The 21,530-nt window shown below is 42.1% G+C and overlaps 2 protein-coding genes across 5 annotated transcripts in view; one reads left to right on the top strand and one right to left on the bottom strand.

Moving 5' to 3' along the window:
- The window catches only part of DYNLT3 (dynein light chain Tctex-type 3), a 752,500-nt gene that overhangs the window by 439,937 nt on the left and 291,033 nt on the right, over nt 1-21,530 (top strand). The gene's annotated exons all lie outside the window — the stretch shown is intronic.
- Nucleotides 1-21,530, bottom strand: part of SYTL5 (synaptotagmin like 5) — a 250,198-nt gene that overhangs the window by 5,583 nt on the left and 223,085 nt on the right. For all 4 annotated transcript variants that reach the window (XM_050776519.1, XM_050776521.1, XM_050776520.1 and 1 more), the window contains 4 exons: nt 14,222-14,321; nt 12,443-12,604; nt 2,837-2,945; nt 1,085-1,220 (listed from right to left, as the gene is read on the bottom strand). In XM_050776519.1, coding sequence (XP_050632476.1) covers nt 1,085-1,220; nt 2,837-2,945; nt 12,443-12,604; nt 14,222-14,321 — 507 coding nt within the window. The remainder of the gene's footprint in view (nt 1-1,084; nt 1,221-2,836; nt 2,946-12,442; nt 12,605-14,221; nt 14,322-21,530) is intronic.

Genomic DNA, 21,530 nt, shown 5'->3' with positions numbered 1-21,530 from the left:
TTACTCAGGAAGCTGAGACATAAGAATCACTTGAACCTGGGAAGCGGAGGTTGCAGTAAGCTGAGATGGTGCCACTGCACTCCAGCCTGGGCGACAGAGCAAAACTCTGTCTCAAAACAAAAACAAAAACAAAAAAACAACATAACAAAAAAACAACAAAAAGGCAAAGTTAGAACATGTGAGAGTGAACCCAAACCATTTCTTTGTAGGAAAAAATACACTTTTCTAACACAGCATGAGAAGAGGACCAATATTGCCATCTGACTCAAAGAATGAACCTCATGGTCTGGCATCATGGGAATTTGTTTTACCTTATGTGCTTTATGGAGTTCCATGAAGGCAGGGATAATATGTTATTCATTTTTGAAAGCATAGCACCTGGTGCTTGGCACATGTGCATTTTTGTGTGTGTTCAAATGAATGAAAAATAACCTTGCAGTCTTAGTTCTTCAATTTCCAAGATAAAAATATCCAATAGTCAGAAATCAAAAGGGATTTGATGTTTGAGTTGCCTAGAGTTGGGCAAGAGTATATATTTTAAGGGCTGCATTCCCTCAAGAAGCTGCCCTTTGCTCCACAACTTGGGCACAAATGTCTAGCAGGTGGTCTTGGAGCCTCTCCAAAGCACTCGACAGTGGATAAGTCCAGCAAGAATGCTCTGACATCTCTATTTTTTACAATTTCCCGCAAGAGAGAAAAATATCAAGGATCTGATATTTTGGTTATCATTGCACATTGCCAGTACAAAATGATAATAATGAACAATAAAAATACATTACACCTAGAAAATCATATTTTTTCCACTTTTTCGACAAATGAATCTTACAGAAAAAAGTTGCCTGTCTTGAAAGTAAGAATGATGGGAATTCCTGAAATATGTTGGAAACAGAGTGACTGCTAGAATCAGCAGTTCCCTCAACATTTGTGTTGTTTTAGATGTAAGAGCCAGCATTTAAGGGTAGTTCTCACCCATACACTTCTAGTAAACAGAACACGGAAGGTTCACAGCCACCACTGGCTTATGGATCACAGATCCTTTCATCTCTTATTAAGTATCATCCAGAAAGGGCTAAAACAAAGTTACCCCTTCACAAAGCTATCAGAAGTGCCTCCTGACTTCACTGCTGTCAAATTCTTTGCTTCTTTGATGAACACTTCTAGTATTCCTCCAGAGATTACAGGTGACTCCTTCTTCTTTCCCTTTTTAAAAGTCTTATTTCCTGTGTCAGCCACCAAAATGAGGGAATGGTGGGGAGAGAGAAAAAAAAAAAATAGAAAAATCATGGGTTCCATTTCAAAATTTACAAAGATCATATACAAAGATATATTTCATTTGCTGACTGAATTGGGCCTTTACATTATTGTATATTTTTATTCATTTAACCATTTTTGCCCCCATTGGATTCCTTCCGGATAGGCCTTTCATTTGTGTTTGTTGAAACAAATGAACAAATAAATTTAAAACTTTAAACACTCCCTTACAAAGCATATCTTTTCACAGGGTATAAAGGCATGGAATGCCTAAGAGTTTTCCGGAGCACCATTCCTGCTCTTAGTGAGAAATAACTATGATGAAAGCAATATACACACACCACAACTCCGAAAGAGAAAACTCCATAACTCCCTTTGATAGTTTAGTCTTACAAATAGTCAGTTTTAGTCAGAGTCAGCTCTAGAGGCTACAGCCCAAGCAGTTACATTTTAGGGTGAGAGAAATTTCTTTTCCACCTCACTTTTCTATTCTATGAAATACGTTCAACATGAATGATATAAACCAGTACCACAACCAACATGTTTGTTTAGTACTATTTTAAGCACTTTACATATATGAACCTATTTATTCTTCACAACAACCCTTTGAAGTGAGGAAATTGAGGTCAGGAGATAGTGAGTTACTTGCACAAGCTCACACTGAAAAGAGTTATAGTCAATGGGAGGACAGAGGAGGCTGCCTGCAAGAGTTGATGGTAAAAGAAGGGCAAAATAGTTTGGATGTGTATCCTCACCCAAATCTCATGTTGAAATGTAATCCCCACTATCGGAGGTGGGGCCTGGTGGGAGGTGATTGGATCATGGAGTGTATTTCTCATGAGTGGTTTTGCACCGTCCCCTTGGTGCTGTCCTCACGATACTGAGTGAATTCCTGTGAGATCTGGTTGTTTAAAAGTATGTGGCACCTTCTCTCTTTCTCTTGTTCCTGCTCCTGTCATGTGAGACCCCTGCTCTACCTTCACCTTCTGCCATAATTGTAAGCTTCCTGAGGCTTCCTCAGACGCATATGCCTGTTTTATGCTTCCTACATAGTCTGCAGAACCATGAGCAAATTAAACCTCTTTTATTTATACATTACCTAATCTTGAGTATTTCTTATAGCAATGCAATAACAGTTTAATACAAAGGGGAAGAGAGATTTGTAAATTGATTCCATCTGATTTATTCCTTTAAATCCTGTGTTCTAGAACAACTTCTTCATCAAGACTCCCTGAATAGTTGTGAATGTCATAAATCCATGGAGCAGTTTCCTATGCTTGCCTCCCAGCAGCCTGCCTTCCCCCAGCCCTGGGGGAAGCTCCTATATTTTTGGGACTAACAGAAAACAAATCTGACCACCAAGTCTGATCTCTAAGTATGAATTTTGTCCTTTCCTTGTAAGAATCCTGCGTTCTTCCATATACGGTATACACATCTCAACTTTCCCCAAAAGACAGTGACACCTAATCCTTTATGTTTTGTTTGTGTAATATGAAAGACATAGAATGCAACCAATCCCTGATTCCTACTACCACACTTCTAGAAACAGAATGTCATTGATCAAAGTCACTGATTTTTACTTTACCTTGGAGTTGTTCTGGCGGAAGCATCAGATTCTCTTCCGGGGGAATGTAACGTAAAACAACTGTCAGCTCTCCTTTGTATTGAAGGCCAATATCAGGAGCAAACTCCACCTGGCCAAGGAGAAACAAGTAAATTGAAAGAGTATGAATGATTTGCTTAGTATTGTAGTCCACATTTGAATGTGCAGTATTTACTTGGTGGTATAAATGTGACAATCCATTCCCATTTCAACTCTGTTGGCTCTCATTGGTTTAAGAGATGCCTTAGGTAAGAGAAAAGAAAGGCTGGAAAACTCTATGAAGGCATTTACATATAACCTTTAACATTTAAGTAAAAGGAATTTGAAAGAAGACATATAACTTATATTTGGCCAGTCAATAGATATTGAGCACCTGTGATGCATTGATGACCGGACCTATCACTGAGTTTACATATATAGTTTGGGATGTGAAGAAGCAGGAATAAAAATGCCACTGAAAGTACCTCCAGAAATTACTTCTCCGTGTCATCTTTGATGTCTTTTAAGGCTTTCCCAAGTGATCAAGAAGGGAAAAGTAGGCAATAATGCTTGATTCACATGGGGCTGCCAGTCTTCAACTGTTAAAAGCAATATTGGTAATTCATATAATCAAAATTCAACATGGAGAAAGTGGTTCACTCAAACATTGTTGGTGGGAATGTAAAATGGTGGAGTCATTCTGGAAAACAGTTTGGCAGCTGCTCGTAAGACTAAACATGCAACTACCATCTAACCAGAAATTGCACTCTTGGCCATTTATCCCAGAGAAATGAAAAAGTTATATCCACATAAAACTTGTATACTAATATTTGTATCAGCTTTATTTGTAATAGTAAAAAACTGGAAATCACATAGATTTCCTTCAACAGGTGAATGGTCAAACAAACTGTGGTACATCCATACCGTGGAATACTATTCATTAATAAAAATGGAATACACTATTGATAAATGCAACAAGTTGAATCTCTAGAGAATTCTACTGAGTGAAAAAAAGCCAGTCTTAAAATGACATATACTTTATGATTTCATTTATGTAAGTAACATTCTTGAAATGACAAAATTATAGAGATGGAGAACAGATTAGTGGTTGCTAGAAGTTAGGGATGTGAGTAGTGGGAGGGAGTTAGATGTGGTTATAAAAGGTCAACCTGAGGGACACATGTGGTATTAGAACTGTTCTGTACCTCGACTGTGGTAGTAGATACACAAACCTATAAAGGTGATAAAATTGCATAGAACTAAATATACACACACACGTGCACACACACACACACACACACAAATGAGTACAAAACTGGGAATTCTGAATAAAATTGGTGGATCATATCAATGTCAATATCTTGGTTGTGGCTGGGTGTAGTGGCTCATGCCTGTAATCCCAGCACTTTGGGAGGTGTAGGTGGGAGGATCGCTTGAGCCCAGGAGTTTGAGACCAGCCTGGGCAACACAGTGAGACCCCAAGTAGCTGGGCATGGTGGCATGCACTGTAGTCCCAGCTACTTGGGAGGCTGAGGTGGGAGGATAGCTTGAGCCCAGAAATTTGAGATTATAATGAGCTATGATTTTGACACTGTACTCCAGCCTGGATGCCAGAGTGAGGCCCTGCCTTTAAAAAATTAAGCAAAACCTGGTTTGATATTATAGTACAGCTTTGCTATAGGTTACCATTGGGGAAAATCAAGTAATAAGTACATGGGATCTCTATGTAGTTTTTCTTATAACTGCATGTAGATTTACAATCATCTCAAAATATAAAGTTCAAATTAAAGAAAATCAATGTGCACATGCACCCAGAACCTCTGTTCCATAGGTCTCCCACTTGCCATTGAGTCAACTGAACTTTGAGTTCTTTCACAGGTAGAGCAGGAAAGGAAACTTTTGTTAAGGTTTTCCTTTAGAGATCTGACTTCTGAGTCAAGAGCAGAGAACTGCTCTCTCAGAGAGGGCAGAATGAGAGTTCAGAAACCTAGCCCACTCATAGCTAAGCCAGAGACTGTTCAAGACTTGGCATAAATAAGCAAATAAATAGTAAAAAAAAATTAAACATACTGAGACTATTAAAAAGAAAAGGAATCCTTGCCTGACTTTCCCTTTTCTTTCCTGCTGGTGATAGTAAAACTTACTAGTAAGGGTGGGAAAAATGCTTGAAATATTTTATTCAACCTTCTTACCGGGGGCAAAAATGAGAATATATGGTAAAATAGACTATCCATCTAATATTTAATCTGATTATTTTAGATCAAGTTCCTTGTAACTGGACTCTTCTTTTTGTTTTGACAATCTCAGTAAATTTTAGTTTAGGTGAGTATCATAAGTAGAAAATAATAATGGATGTTATGACAGATTAAAGATGGTTACCACTTTTTTGGTACTGTCATCAATGAGAGATGGGGTATTTGTGACCTCTCCTTGGGTCTGAGTGGGCTCTGTGATTGCTTTGACTAGTATTATAGAATATGGCAGAAGTGACAATGTGCCAGTTTTGGGGTCCAGGTCTTAAGATCGACAGCTTCTACTTTCTTTCTTGGAATGGATATTTCTGAATGCTTCCTCTGGGAATCCATGCTAAGAGATCCCAAGCCACAGAGACAAGCCGCACGTAGGTGCTCCAGCTGGCAGGCCTAGCTGAGTTTCCAGCCAGCAGTCAACATCATGTGTAAGACATGGAAGTGAGTCAATTCGAACAATCAATGCAGTTGAGATTTTCGATGACATCAGCCTCAGTCAACCATCTGGCTGCAGTGGCACGATAAACCCTAAGTGAGAACTACCTAGATGAGCCTAGTTAACCCACAGAATCATGAGAGAGAATAAATTCTTGCTGTAAGCCACGAAGGTTTAAGGTAGTTCGGTATACAGCAATAGTTAACCAGAGCAGGCTGTGTTGGCTTTTTGAGTGAGATCTTCGGGTAGGAAAAAGTGATATGTGTAGGAATCACATACTAATATACAGTGTGCTACTAGAGATAAAAAACATGCATTATTGGGATTTACCAACATTCCATTGGTTTTTAGCTTAAAATATACTGTTGACCCCGTATAAATATAGACCTCAAGTCTTATGAAAGAACACAATAATGACGAAGCTTGTAGCATTATAATCACATACAAAAAATTAAAGTGGAGAGTCATATTGCAGTCTGCACATGTCTAATGTCTTAGGGTATTTTTGATACTTATACTTTGCCAGGAAATTCCTAAGCAACACCCTCTCCTGGCATAACACCATTGTCATTATCCAACCAACTATTACTTAGAAAAAGTTAGCAGAATCCAATCACATTCAATTCAACTCTACCAACACATATGGAATGCTTACATTTTTATAAGGCACTTTGCTAAGTGCTGTGGGGACACATAAGACAGACCCTGCTTTCAATGAGTTTTCAGTCTATGTAGTAGACATATTTGCAGTAGCAGGATCTATTAATTCACACTTAGTTAACTGACTCATCGGTTTAATTAGTGTTCTTCATCCCTAGTGAATAGCAGAATCCTTCCTGCAAAGAACATGCATCTGCTCCCATCAGTTGAATTGTATGCACACTGAGAGTCAGCTGCGTTAGTTAGTCCCCCAAGCTCTTTAGGCCAGGCATACTTGTGATTGTAATTATATAGTTTAATGTCACATAAATTGATGAGTGCAAAAGACAGCTGCTACTATAACAATTCTGTTGAATACTTTAGAAGAACTAAAGATTTGAAAACAAAGTTGCTGTTGGATTATATGTGGGCTTGAATCTATGAAAGGTTAGAAAAAATCATAAATTTTTGAGAAGAATTTGCATTTAGTTTACTTTGAAAGTATTCTTATGTTCTTGTTTCATTTGGGAAAAAAACTCAAATTTGAATCTGCTGATGATGATGCATTAGGAGGAGAATTTATGCAAGGAATATATGGCAGAATTTTACTTACTGAATGAAATTCAAACAAAATTAATTGTCTCTGTATTAGAAGACTTGCAAATGAATGTACATTTATTTGGTTTAAGTTAAAAATAAATGTTTAAGAAATGCATTGGGAAGCTATAGTAATCAAAACAGCATGGTACTGGCATAAGAACAGATACATAACACCAATGGAACAGAATAGAGAGTCCAGAAATAAATTTATGGTCAATTGATTATCAACAAAAGTGCCAAAAATACACAATGGGGAAAGGACAGTCTCTTTAGTAAACAGTGTTGGGACAACTGAACATCCACATGCAGAAGATTGAAATTGGACCATTATCTCACACCATATACAAAAATCAACTCAAAGTGGATTAAAGACTTAAGTATGAGACCTGAAACTGTAAAACCACTAGGAAAAACATAGGGGAAAAGCTCCATAACATAGGTCTGGGAAATTTTTTTTATATGACCCTAAAAGCACAAGAAACAAAAGCAAAAATAGGCAAATAGGACTGCCTCAAACTGAACTTCTGCAGAGCAAAGAAAACAATTGACAGAGTGAACAGACAATCTGCAGAATGAGAGAAAATAGTTGCAAATCATACATCTGATATAGTTTAAGTTAAATAATTTAATATCCAAAATACATAAAGAACTCAAGCAATTCAATAGTAAGAAAACAAATAATCCAATTAAATAACGGGCAAAGGATCTTAATAGACATCTCTCAAAAGAAGACATACAAATTGCCAACAAGTGTATGACAAAATGCTCAACATCGCTAATCACCAGGGAAATGCAAATTAAAATCGCAATGAGCTATTATCTTATACCCGTTAGAATGGCTACTATCAAAAGGACTAAATACAGTGAGTGTCATAGAACCACCGTATATATGATCTAGCAATCCCACTACAGAGTATATAGCCAAATAAAATGAAATAAGTATCTTAAAGAGATCTCTGCACTTCCATGCTCATTGCAGCATGATTCACAATAGCCAACATACAGAAACAACCTAATTGTCTATCAATGGATGAAGTGATAAAGAAAATATGGTATATATACACAATGAAATACTATTCAGCCTTAAAAAATAAAATCTTGTCATGTGCATTTGTAACAACGTGGATAAATCTGGAGGACATTATGTTAATTAAAATAAGCCAGGCACAGAAAGATGAACACTGCATGATCTCACTTATATCTAAAATAGATGTAAATCTAAAATAGTGGAATCTAAAATAGTTGAATTAATGGAAGCAGAGAGTAGAGTGGTGGTTATCAGGGGCTGGGGGTGGGCAGAACTGGGGGAGATGTTGGCCAAACAAAATAAAATGTCAGCTAGATAGGAGGAATAAATTTGAAGAATCTCTTTTACAACATGGTGACCATAGTTATTAATAATAACAATGCTTTGTATTCTTGAAAATTGCTAAGAAAGCAAATTTTATGTGTTCTGACCATAAAAAAGTATGCTATGTGAAGTAATGTATATGTTAACTAGATTGATGTAGCCATTCCATAATATATGCATATTTAAAAACCACATTTTACATGATAACTATATACAATTTTTACGTGTTAGTTCAAAATAATTAAAAATAAAAGAAATGCATTGAGTGTGTGTGTTTGTATGTGGGTGATTTCTGTGATGTTGTCTATTAACTGACCTACTATTGGTGGTAATTTCTAGGGGAAGAGGGTTTCTACTATACAGAAAGTTCAATGTAAGATGTTTCGACTATACAGAAAGTTCAATGGTGACAGTTATTCCAACACAAGTAAAAAGAAACTATTATGGGAAGAGAGAGATTAATCCGGATTGGGAAAAACAGGTGGCTCTTGCCTAGTCCTTAAAGGATGGGAGACATGATGACAGATGAAGATGGATTGGGAAGGTTAGTCCACGTTGAGAAAGCAGTAAGAGCAAAATATGATGGGGGTTGTGTAGAATATGTTTAGGGACTGACAGAAAGTCAAATGTGATCGGGGGAGTGTGTACAGGGAGGTAGTAGCAAGGAGGATGGAAATAAGGTGTCAACTCGGGGTTTCCCAGAAGATGCTAAGGCACTAATTTAAGTTATAGTATTTTGCTAGGAAGGGTACTGGGGAAGGGGGACTGAAAGTGAAGGAGGTTTAAGGATGTGATTTCAGGCAAAGTTCCATGGAGAGTAACTTTTGTTAAGTCCCATAAGGGTACTCTGGAGATGTGACAGATCACGCTTCAGAGCTGTTCTAATCAGAGGCAAGAACGTGGGAGTATTGATGCTCCTTAATCCACCAGTCATTGATCAAGAATCTGCTCACCCCCAGGAGACTTAAATACCCAGGCTATGTTGGCTTTTCTGGCCTGCAAACCAAGCCCTCTCTAGCAGCCCGAGGGCTCCCCTCCTACAATGATTGGCAGGGGTTGGCTGGTGGGAGTGAAAGCAATTGGGAGCCCTGTTTGCAAGAAAATGGGGATGGGTAGAGAACTAACATCTTTTGCTGCTACAGTAGGCCGGGCCATTCAACAGAACACTGAGTGCCAGAGTGAGGGTTAGTATTCATTCAAGCCATATCCAAACGCAGTAGGGAACCACTGAGACTACCTGAGCAGGGATGTGAAATAAGCAGATGACACCCACCACCTTCTGCTTTCTGAAAAAAAGAGAGGTCCAGTTTCCACTGGAGTAAGGAAGAGACTCCCAGTGCATTTACAGGTGTAACATGGAGTAAGGAATTACAGACAAAAGTCTGCCAAAAAAGAGAGAGAGCCTTTAATCTAAGTATAATTCCGAAGGAACATACATTTACTCTCTGCCTGAAGGCAGAATAAGAGAATGTTTCTTTGGAAAATCACTTAATCTTGTTGTTGATTTTCAGATGTCCTTGGTTTATAATAGCACACTCTGGGAAGGCTTGAAAGGCAATTTATACTGATAAAACTTTCTTGTCTAACTACCTGACATGACTTTCAGAAGGATAATGATTTACAGCTAATAAATAATCCCATACCATGAAGTAAAATGGAAGTTATACTGTGAAACTACAGTACGTTTGGCATCTTGAGTTCTTTCTCTGCACCAGCCTCCTCACTGGCTTTGCACTGTAGGACCTAACCCATGCAAAGATAGATATTGAGGAACCTTCGCTAACAGAGTCAATAAGCAATAAGGCACCATGCCTTTCTGGCACTCCTAGTGCAGAAGTATGTCAGTATTTCTGAATTATTAAGGATTATTAATTCTGATCCCCTATTACTAGGGAAATCAGTCCCTGTAACTCACGTTTCACCTTCTCAACTGCATAATCTACAAGAAACGTCAAGTCTCCAAGGCTGCTCATACTACATCTGCAGCTGCTGGAGTGACAATTGCATTGAAATGACCAAGGCAGGAAACTGAAACTGAAGTGCCACTTTACATAGCTGGCTGATAACCAACCACACAGAGCCCAGCTCAGCCTGAGGATGAGCCACTAATGAAGCACAAGGCAGCCTATAGAGCATGCCTTTGTGCCTGTCCTCCGCGTTTTCAGAAGACATGGTATCTAAGCACGTCTGAGTCTTCAGCTTTTCTTCTATATAGAACAGAGGAAGCTGGGCAGAGGAAGATGGCAGAGGTTTGAGATACTAACTTCTGTTGGGTTCTTCAGAAATAGACTCGAAGGTGAAGATTTGTATGCAAGTGAATTATTAAGGAAGTTCTCTTAGAGAAACCAGTAAAGCGATATGGGAAGCAGAACAGGGACGAGTCTAACCTTGGGCAAAATTCCATGGAAGGTAGCTTCTACCTGAGGTGGTACTATACGTAACACTTTGGAGCTTTTCCCCACTTTCAGTAAGGGAAGTGGGCCTTCATACTCCCCCACCTATCAGTTATTGATGAAGGGTTGTCACGTGGCAGCGGGTACAAAAATTCCCAGGACTTCTGGCTTTCTGCCTATGTAGGCAAAAAGCTACAGTAGCCCGAGGGAAGTCTTCTAAAGAGAGTCTCAGGTGGAGGCTGTTGCGGCGAACCTCCTAACAGACATGGTTAGGAACCTAAGAGGATCTGGCAGAGGGCCCATGGTATTCCACAGTGAATGCGATCCGAACTTTTCTACCTTCAGTAGGCTCAGAAAGACTCAGAGATGCTTCCCTCTTATGATAGGCTGTGAATCACTCATCGACAATGTGGAAGTGATTACTGAGGAAAATGCTGATTTCTAAGCACAAAGGATGCCTGGGAGAGGTCTAGGAGAGCTTACATATCCTTCCAGCAAAGTCCTTCAACTATTTCCAGGAAATTGACTGGAAGGATGCTATTGTTCCCTCCTTCAGAACCAGGGTATATTCTGATTGTCTTAAGCCCCCTAATGCATCTTACCTCCCTGGCCACAGTCATTAGCTTAGAATAGGCAAATGATAGAATTATAATTAGGAGAACCAGACCCAATGCGCTGATTTGGCTGTTGGAGGAGGAGGAACTCTCTCCTCTTCTGAACAGTGTGATGCAAAGATGAAAGGCTTTCAGCCACTGTAGTCATTAGAGAGGCATGCTTGGAGCTAGTCAGGGAGGACAATACTGCATGGAACCTGAAAATGAAGCCAATGAAGTTAAAAAGAGAGACCAAGAAATTCCAAGACTTTGATAAGATTTGAACATCTGGATCAAGCCATGCCTAATCACTGCTGGCCAATAATCTCCCTTTATATTTTGAGCAGTATGAGCTGGAGTTTCTGTCAGTTGCAATACAAGGACTCCCAAGTCACATGTATACCATTTAACATTTACTGAGAGCTTACAATGTTCCAGATAAAATGCTGACAGCCATGTATACAATGTTTATTCAAGCCTCACCACAGACCTATAAGCTACATCCAATGATTATATTACAACTGAGGACACTAAGGCATAAAAAGTTAAATAATTTGCCCAAGGTCACATGGGCAGTCATGAAGCCAGGACTGAACCAAGTAAGTTTGATTTGAGTCCACTGTCTTCATCATAATGTGTTTTTGCCTTTCTGTATATAAAGAATAATCTTTGACTGCATAAATGTGACCTTTACTCACCTCTATTTTGGCTTAAAAAGTACTGTAAATGCATAGAGACTCCAGTCACTTAAAGTGAATCCAAGGCACTGTTGGTCTAGATTAGAACATGCTATACAGTATTGGCATTTAATTATCAGCTCTAAGATTTTTTTTCTGAATGTAACTCAAGGCCTGGGTCATGAATCCCAAAAGTAGGAACATAAGAAAATCAGATACTTTAGCTACTGGTTATTCCCTCGTATAAGCAAAGGCAAGATCACTCCTGCTTATGGTCTGAATTGTGGAGAATGAGAAATAAAGGTAATGTTTTGAGATTGTTTATGCTGTATGAATTTGGTTTTGCCTATGTGAAAGTGAAGACTCTCTAATAAGATCATATAATGTATTGCTTTCAGTTATCCAATAAGACTGTCAAATAATACACATTTTTAGCAAAAAATATATATGGTTATGTGGCTTTCATTATACAAAAGACCTATATTGACAAAGAATTTCCAAAGCGGTGGATTTACAACATTTTTATAATATTATTCCAAAATTTCCTGTACAAATTTTTTGCAGATTATCACTTGAAATTTGAAAGTCTTCGAGTTCTTTAGGCCTATGACATCAATTTCGCTCATAACTTGTATCATTGCATAACTGACTGATCTAAGAGCATTTCCTACCTTGGGTTGAAGCACAAACCACTCATCAGTTGGATTTTCAAAGTTCCATGAGTCAAAAGGAATCTCTACTTCCCCGAGGAAGCTATTACGTCCAAATCGATCATAGTGCCAGACTGACAGCTGCAGAGTTCTTGTTTCCAGCTGGGTATGGCTGATGGTGTACTGCAAATGAGATTTGCAACATTACATTCCACAAGGAGGGCTCTATCCAATTCCAGGACAGGTTGAAATTTACTTCCGACATCTTTCAGATCATATACATCAGTAACACGAACAAAACAAACCCAAAGAAAACTCTTTGTTTTTCTTTGTTTCTGCTACAATTGAAGTTCTATGCCATAAACTCATTTTGTGCCAGACTTAGCATTGAAAGATATTTGAGGTAGTATTTGAGGTAGAGGTAAACTCCAGATACTGTATACAAAGTGTTAGGTGATGAAGCTTATCCTCTTTCCAGTTTTATTGGTTTTTCATTTTCCTTAATTATTTTTTCACACCTACTTTGTAAACTCAAGGTTTAATATATAAATTCTCCAACTTCTTTCTTATCTTATTCATAATGAGAATCCCCAAATCCAGAAAAGAATTGACAATGAGAAACTCGCAAACACCAAATTTTATAAAGTCCAGCCTAAGTGTAGAGGTGAAAAGGTGTACATGTATATTAAACAGAAAGAAGATGTTGCTGGGCTAGCATTTTTTTTTTTGGTAACAGCACTATCCAGGGCCACATGCTCACACACCCTCCAACCTTCTGCTTGTTCTATGCAACCACCATCTGGGACACACTTCAGACTGACTGACTCCTGATCTTGGATTAGTGTCTATTCTCGTTCTTGCTGTTATTGTCATAATTAACCTTGGCTCCCTGCTTCCTAAATTTACCCTCTCCCTGTATTTGGGCTCATCTTTTCAATCCTGTTACGGCCATTGAATATACCCTCTGCCTGTATTTATTCATTTGTCAGTTTGTTTTGTCTTAATATTAGCTCCTGCTTCCACACATGCTCCCACTGACACATGCAGGCTCATGGCTTTCTGTCTTTACCAATTTCCTCCTAAAATGGACTCTGCCTCCATCATTCTTGGGCAAAAGCCCATAAATTTCCATAGAATTGGCAATAATTTCTTCATTCCATTCTCCCTGGATGTTTCTTACCAGGCCAGATTGGTCCATAGCAAGGGAAGGGGTTAATTATGTGAAAGCTCATTGGAAAGAGATTCCTATTTTCTGGATCATTGAGCTGGATTGGGCTATATTTTATCTAGGCCACTTTTGTTGAGATTTCTCAAATCTGGCTCTTCATTTCCACTATTCGTTAACCACATACTTATATTTAGTCAAATTCTGAAATCCTAACAACAAACAGTATAGATCTATGCTATATTAGCAGAACAATGAATGTGTGCAAAATGACTGTTAAGTAGTGTCAAAACTGTGACAAACTTCTTTTAAGGAAGTCAGAAAAAGCACTGTTTGCCCAAGGGTAAAACCGATTTTTTTGGCAAGATGCATCAGCACAGATGCAGTTTGGCTGGATCATCTCTATTCAAGGTTAAAATTCAGTAGCAGCAGAGACATAAACAGAATAAGAGTGTTTTCGTTTCCTCAAAAGATGTTAGAAAAGTCAAGGGTATTATGTTAATTTATTCAAATTCTAATTTTCTAAAACATATATAAGCCTTGACATGCAAAAAAAATATTCTGTGTAGTTACTTCTAAACCACTGAAGTTGTGAACAGTATCACATGAGTTACTATGAGACCATATTTATTTACCTTTAGTGTTTCATTGAATTCTGGATTGGTGCCTGTTCTGATTTTGGTCTTACGCTTGTTGTTCCGGGACTTGTCAGGAAGAAGGTATGACTTGACATAACTATAGGTAAGAAAATATAAATGTAATTATTGTGAAACATCTATTTGCAAGAAATGTTCAAAGACTTCATTGTGAATAAAAGGGGCAAAGGGCCAGTGTGCATGAGAGGAAATACCAAAGAGAATTTTGTCTATATGAGAGGATACCTTAAAATGAGAACCCTGGGCCTTCCATAAGAGAGAAGTGGTAAAGTATAATGATAAAAGAGTGTGGGTTCTGGAGTCAAGCCACCTGGTTTTGAATCACTCCATGCCTCAGAGGTTTTGGTGACCTCAAGAATTTACTAAATAACCACTCTGTGCCTCAGTTTCTTCATCTGTAAAACTGGGAAAATAACAGTGTCTAACTGATGGCCTTCTGTGGATTAAATTAGTTGACACATCCAAGGAGCTACCGTATTGTAGTACTCAACAAATATAATACATTATTAATGTTAACAGTCTCACAAACTTTTCTGGGATTAGATGCTTCTCTATTCCTAGTCTTGCCCTCTGATGTCAGTGAAAGGACACAAAGATAGATGTGTACCCGCCCCCCCACCCGCTACACCCTTGTTCTGCTCTCTAATCTTTGCACGTATCAGAGGTTTCGTAAGTTCTGTAAGTACATGTTTCTCTTTCTGAGGCCAGGTCACAAGGAATGTTTAAGTAAGATAGCCAGGTCACAAGGTGTGTTTAAGCAAGATAGCCATAAACTGGTCGTGCAACCTGATGCAATATAATTAACTGCCTTTGTGTAAAACTGCTCTTCCGCCTCAAGGGTTGTACTGAAATATCAGAAATGGCGGGAACCAATCATAGTTTGCCAAATCGCTTTGTTCAAACTCCAGCCAATCATACCTCTAATTTGTATAATGATTCTATGCCTACTTTCCTTAGACTATATAACATTGTTCGGAGCTCAGTAGGGGAGCTCTCCTGCCCGTCTCGTTTCACGAGCAAGTGAGAGCTCCAGGTTCGAACCTGTAATAAAGATCCTTGCTGCTTAGCTTTGACTCTGGACTCTGGTGGTCTTCTTCGGGGAATAAACAGTCTGGGCATAACAAATGGGGGCTCGTCCGGGATTTCCCCCAAGCCCACCAGACCCCCAAGTCAATGGATCTTAATCTGTAGGTAAGCCGGCTTTGTCACTGTCTCTGTCTTTGTCTCTGTCTGTCTCCCTGAAATTTCGCGAAATCCGTAATCTGTAATCTGTATTGGTCTGTTCTGTAAGTGGCACGGTCTTGGCGGACGCGCTAGAAGACAGCCACTCGGGACTGGTGGGAGACGTTCCCCAGTGCCCATCTGGGGGCCTCCATCCTTGGTTGCCCCGTCTGACTCAGGTCGGAAGTCCGACACGCGCTCGCGAATGCTCATCGTTATTACTGTCTGTCCGTTATTGTTAAGTGTTAAGTGTAAGCCCAAAACGAAACATAAAACCTTTTCTTCCCCCTCCAGGACCGGACCTGTCGGATACTCCCCTCTGCTTCACACTCATTTTCGTCCCCCCTTCTCTTTGTAGGAGCAGTCCAAAGATGGGCAACAACCAGAGCACGCCGCTCTCACTCCTTGTTACCAATTTTAAGGATGTGAAGGCTTGGGGGCGTAACTTAAGCGTAGAACTAAAGAAGGGAAAGCTAGTTACTTTCTGCCGTTCGGAGTGGCCCTCTTTCGGCGTAGGGTGGCCCTCTGAAGGAACTTTCTGTCTCTCTATTATTACTAAGGTAAAAACTAAGATTTTCCTGCCAGGGCAGTCAGGACATCCTGATCAAATTCCTTATATTCTAGTGTGGCAGGATCTTGTGGAAAACCCACCACCCTGGATAACTCCATTCATCCTTGAGCCCTGCAAAGTCCTAGTAACGCGACCTACAAGACAAAAGACTCCCTCTGCTCCCTCGGCCCCTGTGCTGCCGGACAGCCAGGACCCCCTAACGTTAGAACCCACATTTCCCCCACCATATCAGCACCTTATCCCGCAGGACCCAGTCCCCCAGGGTGGTGCTTCTGTAGAGGGAAACCGAGAAGCGGAAGCAGCCGAGAGTGAAAGTAACCTGGGGGGGCCGGCCGGCCGAACACGAGGCCGCGTACAGCGGGACCAAGCTTCCCGACTCCCTGACTCCACTGTAGCCCTGCCTCTCAGAGAAATAGGATCGCTCGATGATACCGGGCTCTCCCGTCTCATGTATTGGCCTTTTTCCACCAGTGATTTATACAATTGGAAGTCCCAAAATGCTCGGTTCTCAGATAATCCCAAAGATCTAACCTCGTTGTTAGACAGTGTCATGTTTACTCACCAGCCGACCTGGGATGACTGTCAACAGCTCCTCCGAATCCTGTTCACAACGGAGGAGCGGGAAAGAATCCAAGTTGAGGCCAGAAAACTGGTTCCAGGAGATGACGGCCAGCCAACTGCAAATCCTGACCTCATTAATGCGGCTTTCCCTTTGACCCGGCCCAGATGGGACTACAACACGGCAGAAGGTAGGGGACGACTGCTCATTTATCGCCAGACTCTAATGGCGGGTCTCCGGGCTGCAGCTCGCAAGCCCACCAATTTGGCTAAAGTATATTCTGTGTTACAAGGTAAGACAGAAAGCCCCGCTGTGTATTTAGAGAGATTAATGGAAGCCTTCAGACAGTTTACCCCTATGGACCCGGAAGCACCGGAAAATCAGGCAGCGGTAGTAATGTCCTTTGTAAACCAGGCAACACCAGATATTAAAAGAAAACTCCAGAAACTAGAAGGTTTAGAGGGAAAGCAGATTCAGGACCTCCTTCAGATGGCCCAGCGAGTTTATAATAATAGGGATACTCCAGAAGAAAAACAGTTCAAGGCAACCAAAGAAATGACCAAAGTCTTAGTAGCAGCTTTCCCCCAGGCAGGAAATGGCCAAAACAGAAAGCAGAAAAAGCAAGGCCCTAGGCAAGGATTAGAAAAAGATCAGTGTGCTTATTGCAAGGAACGTGGCCACTGGATTAAAGACTGCCCAAAGAAACGGAGACCAGCTAACCCTACCTCCGTACTCGTTACCCAGGACTCTGACTAGGGAGGACGGGGTTCGGACCCCCTCCCCGAACCCAGGGTAACTTTGCAAGTGGAGGGGTCCCCAGTTCGCTTCTTGGTCGATACTGGGGCGGAACGCTCAGTCCTAACCAAACCAATTGGAAAAATGTCTAAGAAAACATCCTGGGTGCACGGGGCCACAGGCATCAAAAAATACCCCTGGACAACCCAGAGGACTGTAGACTTAGGAACGGGAAAAGTCTCCCATTCCTTCCTAGTCATCCCAGAGAGCCCCTGCCCTCTACTAGGGAGGGACTTGCTGACAAAGATGGGGGCCCAAATCCACTTTGAGCCAGAAGGGCCCAAGATAACTGATTCCCAAAACAGGCCAATATCTATCCTGACTGTCACCTTAGAAGATGAGTACCGACTCCATCAAGAGCAAAAGCCCCCCGATCAGGGAATTGACTCTTGGCTCCAGCGTTTCCCTGAAGCATGGGCAGAAACTGGGGGCTTGGGGCTAGCTAAACTTCGACCAGCCATATTTGTGGAAGTTAAGCCAGGGACGGACCCCGTTCGGGTTCGGCAATATCCTATGCCCCTGGAGGCAAGAGAAGGAATTACGCCCCATATCCGCCGACTCCTAGACCAGGGAGTCCTACGGGCTTGCCACTCACCCTGGAATACTCCACTGTTACCTGTTCGTAAACCCAACAGTACGGACTACAGGCCAGTACAGGATTTAAGAGAAGTTAATAAAAGGGTCATGGACATACATCCCACTGTGCCCAATCCATACACCCTTCTGAGTGCCTTACATCCCAAAAAACAGTGGTATACCGTTCTTGATCTAAAAGACGCTTTCTTCAGCCTTCCTCTGGCTCCCAAAAGTCAAGAACTCTTTGCATTTCAATGGACGGATCCTGAGAGGGGCATCAACGGTCAGCTAACATGGACCAGACTGCCACAAGGGTTCAAGAACTCGCCAACTCTGTTCGATGAAGCCCTTCATGAAGATCTGGGTGAGTACCGGCGGCAACACCCTGAAATAACTCTTTTGCAGTATGTTGATGATCTCTTAATAGCGGCCAGGTCCCCGGAAACTTGTGTTCGAGGGACTGAGGACCTCCTGAAGACTCTGGGGGAGCTAGGCTACCGAGCCTCAGCAACAAAGGCTCAGATCTGCAAGTCGGAGGTAACTTATCTGGGGTACCTATTAAAAGGGGGGCAACGCTGGCTAACCAAAGCCCGAAAGGAAACAGTCCTACGCATCCCTAGACCCCAGTCAACACGGCAAGTGAGAGAATTCCTGGGGTCGGCAGGGTTCTGTAGGTTATGGATACCCGGATTTGCTGAGTTAGCCAAGCCCCTATACCAGGCAACAAAGGAACGGCAGCCCTTCAATTGGACGGAAGAGGCTGAGCTGGCCTTTCAGCAAATCAAAACTGCCTTGTTATCAGCCCCCGCGCTGGGGCTCCCTGATGTCTCCAAACCCTTCCACTTATACGTGGATGAAAGTAAGGGTGTTGCAAAAGCCGTATTAACACAGTACCTAGGCCCCTGGCAGAGGCCAGTTGCCTATTTGTCAAAAAAATTAGATTCAGTGGCTGCTGGCTGGCCACCCTGCCTCCGGATAATCGCGGCGACCGCCCTAATGGTCCGAGACGCTGATAAACTTATCATGGGGCAAGAGTTGCGCGTTATAACCCCGCATGCCATTGAAGGCGTCCTCCGGCAGCCGCCGGACCGATGGATGAGTAACGCCCGGCTCACCCACTATCAAGGACTGCTGTTAACCCCCCTCAGAATAACTTTTCTGCCCCCAACCTCTTTAAACCCTGCTTCACTGCTGCCAAATCCAGACTTGGACGCCCCGTCCCATGAGTGCACTGAGATACTGGCTCAGGTGCATGGGGTGCGGGAGGACCTGCAAGATCGTCCGCTCCCCGACACAGAACTCACCTGGTTCACTGATGGCAGCAGCTACGTCCACCAAGGCCAGCGGTATGCAGGAGCGGCTGTAACGTCAGAGACTGAGGTAATCTGGGCGGAACCCTTGCCTCCAGGGACATCGGCCCAAAGAGCCGAACTGATAGCCCTTACACAGGCCCTCACCCTAGGGGCAGAGAAAAAACTAACAGTATACACGGATAGCCGCTATGCTTTCGCTACTGCGCACATACATGGGGCCATCTACAGAGAAAGGGGACTATTAACAGCCGAAGGCAAAGAAATAAAAAACAAGCAAGAGATCCTAGCTCTATTAACTGCTTTGTGGAAACCAAAGAAATTGGCTATTGTACATTGCCCTGGGCATCAGAAACCAACCACGCCAATTGCTCGAGGCAACTTCTTAGCCGACCAAACCGCAAGGAGCATAGCAAAAGCTCCCAGTCAGCTCCTCGCGCTCCAGCTCCCCGATCCTGGCCCGCGAAATTTGCCATGTTTTCCCGACTATACCGAACAGGATCGCGAATGGATGAACACGCTTCCACTAAAACAGGTTAAAAATGGGTGGTGGACTGATATAAATGACCAAACCATCCTACCAGAAAAATTAGGACGGCAGGTGTTGGAACACATCCACCGGACAACCCACCTGGGTGCCCGGCGAATGATGGACTTAATCAGGCACGCCAAGTTTAGAATCAGGCGCATAGCTGAACTGGCCAGCGATGTCACAACAAATTGCAAAGCCTGCCAACTAAACAACGCTTGCCCCCAAACCCAGACCACCACAGGAATTAGGTGTAGAGGAACTAGGCCTGGTATCTATTGGGAAATAGACTTTACTGAGATAAAGCCTGGAAAATATGGGTATCAGTACTTACTTGTCTTTGTAGATGCTTTTTCAGGATGGACAGAAGCGTTCCCAACTAAGAGAGAAACTGCTCAGGTTGTAGCAAAGAAAATTTTGGAAGAAATCCTCCCCAGGTATGGCTTTCCCGTCCAAATAGGGTCAGACAATGGACCAGCCTTCGTTGCTAAGGTAAGTCAGGATTTGGCTTCCATTCTGGGGGCAAATTGGAAATTACATTGTGCTTATAGGCCCCAAAGCTCAGGACAGGTAGAAAGGATGAATCGGACTCTGAAGGAGACCTTAACTAAATTGACCATGGAGACTGGCGCTAATTGGGTAGTACTTCTCCCCTACGCTCTGTTCCGGGCCCGAAATACCCCTTACAGACTAGGCCTCACACCATATGAAATCATGTATGGCAGACCCCCACCCCTGGTCCCCAGTCTAAAAGATGACTTACTCAAACCTGAAACTGAAAATGTCTCTGAGCTCCTGTTCTCCTTACAAGCCTTACAGAAAATTCACCAGGAAATTTGGCCCAGACTACAAGAACTGTACGAGGCAGGACCTCCACCGACGCCTCATCCGTTCCAGCCGGGAGACTGGGTCCTAGTCAAGCGCCACCGGCAAGAAACTCTTCAACCCAGGTGGAAAGGACCACTGCAAGTACTCCTGACTACTCCCACCGCTCTCAAAGTAGAAGGCATCGCTTCGTGGATCCACTACACACACGTCAAACCAGTGGACCCAACATCCGACCTTCTCGAGCCGTCTGGAGCACCGGTTACATGGACTGTAGACAAAGCTAAGAACAATCCCTTAAAGCTAACCCTGCGCCGTCATCCCCATAGCCGTAACCATGTCTAGCTTACCTATGCTTTTATGCCTTATGCATCTGACTCTCCTCACTGCTGCGCCGTCTAATCCCTATGTCTGGAGGTTCTGGCTCTATGAAAACAAAACTCACCCCGGGGAAACCCCCCAAGCGGGTAAACTGCTAGCTAGCACAGACTGCCCCCCCTCAGGGTGTAATACTATAGTTTACCTCAATTTCACTAGGTTCCAGATTGCCCAACCAGCAACACCCATGATCTGTTTTGAATATGATTAAACTGAATATAATTGTAAAAATTATTGGTGGCACCAGAGTGCAGGTTGCCCATATAGCTACTGTAAGATGCACTCTGTCCGATACTGGAGAGAACGACAAGGGTGGTATTTTTACAAAACTGAGTCTCCCGTCACTTACACTTGGATAATTAGAGACCCATGGGACTCTCGGTGGACAACCCCACAACATGGGGGAGTATATTACGCATCAACTAGTACCTGGCCCAGTAGCCATTTATATCTGTGGAGAAGTCTAGTCCAGATTCAACCCTTAATCCACACACAAATCCACAGGCAAGAAACCAAGTTATCAC

The sequence above is a fragment of the Macaca thibetana genome, chromosome X (genome assembly GCF_024542745.1).
Source record: "Macaca thibetana thibetana isolate TM-01 chromosome X, ASM2454274v1, whole genome shotgun sequence".
Taxonomy (NCBI): Eukaryota; Metazoa; Chordata; class Mammalia; order Primates; family Cercopithecidae; genus Macaca; species Macaca thibetana.
The sequence above is the reverse complement of the archived record's forward strand: the minus strand, read 5'-3'. Positions and strand labels throughout refer to the sequence as shown.